We start from the raw sequence: 8,502 nt of genomic DNA, 5'->3' as shown, positions 1-8,502 counted from the left end.
GTCCTGTCTAGCGAGTCCTGTCTATAGAATCCTGTCTAGAGAGTCCTGTCTAGAGAATCCCTGTCTAGAGATACATTTCAGAGTCTATGAGATACTAAAGAGTCCTGTCTAGAGAATCCCTGTCTAGAGAGTCCTGTCTAGGGAGTCCTGTCTAGCGAGTCCTGTCTATAGAGATACTAAAGAGTCCTTATGAGGTTTAAAAAGCCCAGATGAATTGGATCTGTATTTCAACATCAACAGCCCGCTCCCAGAATAGATATCGTTGCCGAAACATACTTTCCCTGTTGTTACGGTGAGTGGTGAGCATTCGTGTGGCTTGAATGTCTCAATAATACTGTTGTTGCTCGAGTGTCTCAATAATAGTGTTGTTTTTCCATCTCCTAACTCTAACCTTTCAACGGGGGACAACGGAAATAAAAACACGACTAGGTTTCCTGTTCCCCAAAACCATCAGAGAACTGTCATCATAGAGAGGAACAACAACAAACTATCTCGAACAACCAAAGCAAAAGGTAGCAGCAAAGAAATGGCATCAAAGGTCATTTAAATTCATATTCCCAGATCTCAAGATCTAGGCTGTGTCCCAAAAGGGCACCCTAGTCCCTATATAGTGCACTACTTTTCACAGGAGTTCTGTGTACTGTTATAATCTCCACCCGGGCACAGCCAGAAGAGGACTGGCCTCCCCTCATAGCCTGGTTCCTCTCTAGGTTTCTTCCTAGGTTTTGGCCTTTCTAGGGAGTTTTTCCTAGCCACCGTGCTTCTACACCTGCATTGCTTGCTGTTTGGGGGTTTTAGGCTGGGTTTCTGTACAGCACTTTGAGATATCAGCTGATGTAAGAAGGGCTTTATAAATGCATTTGATTGATTGATTGATTGATTGATATGGGCCGTGATGAAATGTAGGGTTCTATAAAGGGAATAGGGTTCTATAAAGGGAATAGGGTTCTATAAAGGGAATAGGGTTCTATAAAGGGAATAGGGTTCTATAAAGGGAATAGGGTTCTATAAGGGAATAGGGTTCTATAAAGGGAATAGGGTTCTATAAAGGGAATAGGGTTCTATAAAGGAATAGGGTTCTATAAAGGGAATAGGATTCTATAAAGGGAATAGGGTTCTATAAAGGGAATAGGGTTCTATAAAGGGAATAGGGTTCTATAAAGGGAATAGGGTTCTATAAAGGGAATAGGGTTCTATAAAGGGAATAGGGTTCTATAAAGGGAATAGGATTCTATAAAGGGAATAGGGTTCTATAAAGGAATAGGGTTCTATAAAGGGAATAGGGTTCTATAAAGGGAATAGGGTTCTATAAAGGGAATAGGGTTCTATAAAGGGAATAGGGTTCTATAAAGGGAATAGGGTTCTATAAGGGAATAGGGTTCTATAAAGGGAATAGGGTTCTATAAAGGGAATAGGGTTCTATAAAGGAATAGGGTTCTATAAAGGGAATAGGATTCTATAAAGGGAATAGGGTTCTATAAAGGAATAGGGTTCTATAAAGGGAATAGGGTTCTATAAAGGGAATAGGGTTCTATAAAGGGAATAGGGTTCTATAAAGGGAATAGGGTTCTATAAAGGGAATAGGGTTCTATAAAGGGAATAGGGTTCTATAAAGGGAATAGGGTTCTATAAGGGAATATGGTTCTATAAAGGGAATAGGGTTCTATAAAGGGAATAGGGTTCTATAAAGGGAATAGGGTTCTATAAAGGGAATAGGGTTCTATAAAGGGAATAGGGTTCTATAAAGGGAATAGGGTTCTATAAAGGGAATAGGGTTATATAAAGGGAATAGGGTTCTATAAAGGGAATAGGGTTCTATAAAGGGAATAGGGTTCTATAAAGGGAATAGGGTTCCATGTGGAATGCAGGACGACAGGACAGAAAGCTGTAGGAGGGATTCTAGAATGGTCTAAGTAGTGGGTACATGACCATGATTCAGAGTCTCTAGCTTCTCTTCATATTGGCCATAATGATATCCCCATCCCATTAGGACAGTCACCATTAGGACAGTAACTAACTAAGCAGTAACTGTGTAGTAACTAAGCAGTAACTGTGTAGTAACTGTGTAGTAACTAAGCAGTAACTGTGTAGTAATTAAGCAGTAACTGTGTAGTAACAAAGCAGTACATGTGTAGTAACTAAGCAGTAACTGTGTAGTAACTAAGCAGTAACTGTGTAGTAACTAAGCAGTAACTGTATGGTAACTAAGCAGTAACTGTGTGGTAACTAAGCAGTAAATAAGCAGTAACTGTGTGGTAACTAAGCAGTAACTGTGTAGTAACTAAGCAGTAACTGTGTGGTAACTAAGCAGTAAATAAGCAGTAACTGTGTAGTAACTAAGCAGTAACTGTATGATAACTAAGCAGTGACTGTGTGGTAACTAAGCAGTACATAAGCAGTAACTGTGTAGTAACTAAGCAGTAACTGTGTAGTAACTAAGCAGTAACTGTATGTGAGTAACACTAATATAACATGGTTGACCACACCTTAGTAACGGACAGGTTTTGTGGTCAGGTCTAAGAAAAAGACAGGGTTCAACGTCATGAACGGTTCAAGAAGGCCTTCTCACCACAAACATTTTTAGATTTAGAGGATTGTTGCACCAATCTGACAAATCATTGTTAATAAATCAGTAACAAATCCCCAAAGAGATATTGGGAGAACTGGTAAGGCAGGAAATGAAGGATCGCGAATATAAAGGCATCTCTCTCTCTCTCTCTCTTGACGCGTTGTGAGAGTGTGGCTGGCGGGGACATTGACAGGTCAGCAGGACTCTTCCAGGGCGTTGACCACCTGCTCCAGGATGTCGGGGCAGTGGTCAGCAATCTGCTGCAGGACACAGTTAGCATGCTCCTGGAGTTCTGCACTCTCCCTCTCACACACCGCCAGCTCCGACTCCAACTGATGGGGTGAGAAAGAGGAGGGAGAGGGAGGGAGAGGGGGAGGGGAGAGAGAGGGGGAGAGGGAGGGAGAGGGGGAGGGAGAGGGGAAGGGGAGAGGAGAGAGAGGAGAGAGAGGGGGAGGGGAGAGAGAGGGGGAGAGGAGAGAGAGGGGGAGGGGCGAGAGAGGGGCAGAGGGAGGGAAAGAGAGATTAGAGAGAGAGGGGGAGAAGAGAGAGAGGAGGGGGGGGAAAAGAGAGAGAGGGGGAGAGGAGAGAGAGGGGGCGGGAGAGAGGAGAGAGAGGGGGGAGAGGGAGGGAAAGAGAGATATGAGAGAGAGGGGGGAGAGGGAGGGAGAGGGGGAGGGGAGAGAAAGGGGGAGAGGGAGGGAAAGAGAGATTGGAGAGAGAGGGGGAGAAGAGAGAGAGGGGGGAGAAGAGAGAGAGGGGGGAAATGAGAGAGAGGGGGGAGAGAAGGGAGAGAGGAGAGAGAGGGGGGCAGGAGAGAGGAGAGAGAGGGGGTAGAGGGAGGGAAAGAGAGATAAGAGAGAGAGGGGGAGAAGAGAGAGAGGGGGGAGAAGAGAGAGAGGGGGAGAGGGAGGGAAAGAGAGATTAGAGAGAGGGGGGGGAGAAGAGAGAGAGGGGGAAAGGAGAGAGAGTGGGAAGAGTAGAGAGAGGGGGGAGAAGAGTGAGAGGGGGGAGAAGAGAGAGAGGGGGAAGAAGAGAGAGAGGGGGAGAGGAGAGAGAGGGGGAGAAATGTTAAAAACATGTATTTTCTAACGTCACATCATAGGTCAGGTACATCATAGGTCAGGTACATCATAGGTCAGGTACATCATAGGTCAGGTACATCATAGGTCAGGTACATCATAGGTCAGGTACATCATAGGTCAGGTACATCATAGGTCAGGTATATCATAGGTCAGGTATATCATAGGTCAGGTATATCATAGGTCAGGTACATCATAGGTCAGGTACATCATAGGTCAGGTACATCATAGGTCAGGTATATCATAGGTCAGGTACATCATAGGTCAGGTATATCATAGGTCAGGTACATCATAGGTCAGGTATATCATAGGTCAGGTACATCATAGGTCAGGTACATCATAGGTCAGGTACATCATAGGTCAGGTACATCATAGGTCAGGTACATCATAGGTCAGGTACATCATAGGTCAGGTACATCATAGGTCAGGTACATCATAGGTCAGGTACATCATAGGACAGGTACATAGCAACATACTGTAAACAACAAAACAGTGGGAGAAAACACGTGGACTTCAGAACCATAAAGAGCTAATATTTCAGAGTGACTTTCTGGACAGATGGTCTTTCTGGTCAGTGGAGAGAGAAGGACCTCCATGGTAGACAGCCTGACTGACTGGCCTCAAGTCTCCCAGGGCTGATGAGTCTGTACAGATACCTCCCTCTGTCCTCCTCCTTCCCTCCTCCCTCTGTCCTCCTCCTTCCCTCCTCCCTCTATACCTTCTTTCTTCTCTTTTCTTCTCTGAGAGGTGAGAGGTCACAGGAAATGGGTAGATAGTGCACTGTAAAGGAGTGAGCAGAGGAGAGCAGAGGAAGAGAAAGAGAGAGCTAGAGAGGGAAAGAAAGAGGGACTGAGTGATTTAGAGAGGGGGAACATCCGTGTGAGTTAACCTCTCCACCTCTTCTCCCCCTCCATCTCTCCTTGTCCTTCTCCTCTCCTCCTCTACCTCTTCCCTTCCACCTCTCCACCTGGCCCAGGGTCACCCCCTCTCTCTCCCCCCTCAACGTCCCCTCTCCCTCTCCACCTGGCCCAGGGTCACCCCCCCTCTCTCCCCCTCAACCTCCCCTCCCTCTCCCTCTCCCTCTCCCTGGACCATGGATCCACAGCTGATCCCCTCTTCACATCCACATCCCCAACCTTCACCAACTCACTTAACCCATTTAAATTCTCCTGGAACACTCCACTCCTCCACCAACTCACTAAACCCATTTAAATTCTCCTGGAACACTCCACTCCTCCACCAACTCACTAAACCCATTTAAATTCTCCTGGAACACTCCACTCCTCCACCAACTCACTAAACCCATTTAAATTCTCCTGGAACACTCCATTCCTCCACCAACTCACTAAACCCATTTAAATTCTCCTGGAACACTCCATTCCTCCACCAACTCACTAAACCCATTTAAATTCTCCTGGAACACTCCACTCCTCCACCAACTCACTAAACCCATTTAAATTCTCCTGGAACGCTCCATTCCTCCACCAACTCACTAAACCCATTTAAATTCTCCTGGAACACTCCATTCCTCCACCAACTCACTAAACCCATTTAAATTCTCCTGGAACACTCCACTCCTCCACCAACTCACTAAACCCATTTAAATTCTCCTGGAACACTCCATTCCTCCACCAACTCACTAAACCCATTTAAATTCTCCTGGAACACTCCATTCCTCCACCAACTACCCAACAGTTCTTTTTAAGTCATTAAATATAATTCTACACTTGGAATATCCATCTAAAAGGTGTAATGTTCCTCTCATTAATGGAATCTGAACCTAAAGGGGATTTATGTTGGACAGCTCCTCAGGCTAATGATCCTCACAGGTGGGGTTATCTTTAACACGGGCCGCGGCCCAATTAACCCCCTATTCCTTAACAAGGGGCCATAAGTGTCATGTACTGTCATGTTGTCTTGTCTCTGTCCTTTCCCTTCACCCTGTCTCCCTCTGCTGGTCGTGTTAGGTTACCTTTTCTCCCCCGCTTTCCCCCAGCTGTCCCTTGTCTCCTCTAACTACCCATTCACCCCGTTCCCCACCTGTTCCCTTTTTTCCCTCTGATTAGGTCCCAATATCTCTCTCTGTTTCTGCTCCTGTCCTTGTCGGATTCTTGTTTGTTTGTGTCATTCATGCCTGAACCAGACTGTCGTCATGTTTGCTGTAACCTTGTCCTGTCCTGTCGGAATCTGCCGGTCCATCTGAGCCTACCTATGTTTGGTAATTAAAGAAGCTCTGTTTAAGTTGATTCGCTTTTGGGTCCTCATTCACGCACCGTAACAGAAGAATCCGACCAAGAATGGACCCAGCGACTTCGGATCCTCTCCACTCAGCCGTCGAGATCCAGGGAGCGATGCTAGGCAGACACAAGCAGGAATTGTCTGCTGCTCGACATGCCGTTGAGACCCTGGCCACCCAAGTCTCCAACCTCACAGAACAGGTTCACCATCTCCGCCTCGATCCACCGGCCACTTCCAGGGCTCCGAATCTCCGGAGCCCAGAATCAATAACCCGCCGTGTTACTCTGGGGAGCCCACTGAATGCCGCTCGTTCCTCACCCAGTGTGATATTGTGTTTTCTCTCCAGCCCAACACTTACTCCAGGAGCACTGCTCGTGTCGCCTACGTCATATCTCTCCTTATTGGAAGGGCTCGTGAGTGGGGCACGGCAATCTGGGAGGCAAGGGCTGAGTGTACTAACCAGTATCAAGACTTTAAGGAGGAGATGATACGGGTTTTTGATCGATCTGTTTTTGGGGAGGAGGCTTCCAGGGCCCTGTCTTCCCTATGTCAAGGCAATCGATCCATAACAGACTACTCTATTGAGTTTCGCACTCTTGCTGTCTCCAGTGGCTGGAACGAGCCGGCCTTGCTCGCTCGTCTTCTGGAGGGTTTCCGCGCAGAGGTAAAGGATGAGATTCTCTCCCGGGAGGTTCCTTCCAGCGTGGATTCCTTGATTGAACTCGCTATTCGCATTGAGCGACGGGTTGATCTTCGTCACCGAGCTCGTGGAAAGGAGCTCGCGCTCTCCGTCGCCTCCCTCTCCGCATCACTACCATCTTCCTCTGCCGGCTCGGGTGCTGAGCCCATGCAGCTGGGAGGTATCCGCATCTCGACTGAGGAGAGGGAACGGAGAATCACCAACCGCCTCTGTCTCTATTGCGGTTCCGCTGGTCATTTTGTCACTTCATGTCCAGTAAAAGGCCAGAGCTCGTCAGTAAGCGGAGGGCTACTGGTGAGCGCTACTACTCCTGTCTCTCCTTCAAGATCCTGCACTACCTTGTCGGTCCATCTACGCTGGACCGGTTCGTCAGCTTCCTGCAGTGCCTTAATAGACTCTGGGGCGGAGGGCTGTTTTATGGACGAGACCTGGGCTCGGGAACATGACATTCCTCTCAGACAGTTAAAGGAGCCCACGGCCTTGTTCGCCCTGGATGGTAGTCCTCTCCCCAGGATTCAGCGTGAGACGCTACCTTTAACCCTCACTGTTTCTGGTAATCATAGTGAAACCATTTCTTTTTTAATTTTTCGTTCACCTTTTACACCTGTTGTTTTGGGCCATCCCTGGCTAGTTTGTCATAATCCTTCCATTAATTGGTCTAGTAATTCTATCCTCTCCTGGAACGTCTCTTGTCATGTGAAATGTTTAATGTCTGCTATCCCTCCTGTTTCCTCTGTCTCTTCTTCACAGGAGGAGCCTGGTGATTTGACAGGGGTGCCGGAGGAATATCACGATCTGCGCACGGTGTTCAGTCGGTCCAGGGCCACCTCTCTTCCTCCACACCGGTCGTATGATTGTAGTATTGATCTCCTTCCGGGAACCACCCCCCCCCGGGGTAGACTATACTCTCTGTCGGCTCCCGAACGTAAGGCTCTCGAGGATTATTTGTCTGTAGCTCTTGACGCCGGTACCATAGTCCCCTCCTCCTCTCCCGCCGGAGCGGGGTTTTTTTTTGTCAAGAAGAAGGACGGGTCTCTGCGCCCCTGCATAGATTATCGAGGGCTGAATGACATAACAGTGAAGAATCGTTATCCGCTTCCTCTTATGTCTTCAGCCTTCGAGATCCTGCAGGGAGCCAGGTTTTTCACTAAGTTGGACCTTCGTAACGCTTACCATCTCGTGCGCATCAGGGAGGGGGACGAGTGGAAGACGGCGTTTAACACTCCGTTAGGGCACTTTGAATACCGGGTTCTTCCTTTCGGCCTCGCTAACGCTCCAGCTGTCTTTCAGGCATTAGTCAATGATGTCCTGAGAGACATGCTGAACATCTTTGTTTTCGTTTACCTTGACGATATCCTGATTTTTTCACCGTCACTCCAGATTCATGTTCAGCACGTTCGACGTGTCCTCCAGCGCCTTTTAGAGAATTGTCTTTTTGTGAAGGCTGAGAAGTGCACTTTTCATGCCTCCTCCGTCACATTTCTCGGTTCTGTTATTTCCGCTGAAGGCATTAAGATGGATCCCGCTAAGGTCCAAGCTGTCATTGATTGGCCCGTCCCTAAGTCACGCGTCGAGCTGCAGCGCTTTCTCGGCTTCGCGAACTTCTATCGTCGTTTCATCCGTAATTTCGGTCAGGTGGCAGCTCCTCTCACAGCCCTTACTTCTGTCAAGACGTGCTTTAAGTGGTCCGTTTCCGCCCAGGGAGCTTTTGATCTCCTCAAGAATCGTTTTACATCCGCTCCTATCCTTGTTACACCTGACGTCTCTAGACAGTTCGTTGTCGAGGTTGACGCGTCAGAGGTGGGAGTGGGAGCCATCCTTTCTCAGCGCTCCCTCTCTGACGACAAGGTCCACCCATGCGCGTATTTTTCTCATCGCCTGTCGCCGTCGGAACGTAACTATGATGTGGGTAACCG

At 47.9% G+C, this 8,502-nt stretch overlaps 1 protein-coding gene across 1 annotated transcript in view; it reads right to left on the bottom strand.

The window, feature by feature from the left end:
* Nucleotides 1-1,784: 1,784 nt before the first annotated feature.
* LOC118942820 (ELKS/Rab6-interacting/CAST family member 1-like) overlaps nucleotides 1,785-8,502 on the bottom strand; it is a 133,957-nt gene continuing 127,239 nt past the window's right edge. Inside the window, exon 4 of the mRNA XM_036956542.1 lies at nucleotides 1,785-2,901. Coding sequence (XP_036812437.1) covers nucleotides 2,764-2,901 — 138 coding nt within the window. The 3' untranslated portion in view covers nucleotides 1,785-2,763. The remainder of the gene's footprint in view (nucleotides 2,902-8,502) is intronic.

Source organism: Oncorhynchus mykiss, chromosome 21 (assembly GCF_013265735.2).
Source record: "Oncorhynchus mykiss isolate Arlee chromosome 21, USDA_OmykA_1.1, whole genome shotgun sequence".
NCBI classification, from domain to species: domain Eukaryota; kingdom Metazoa; phylum Chordata; class Actinopteri; order Salmoniformes; family Salmonidae; genus Oncorhynchus; species Oncorhynchus mykiss.
This window is presented reverse-complemented; position numbering and strand designations above follow the sequence as displayed.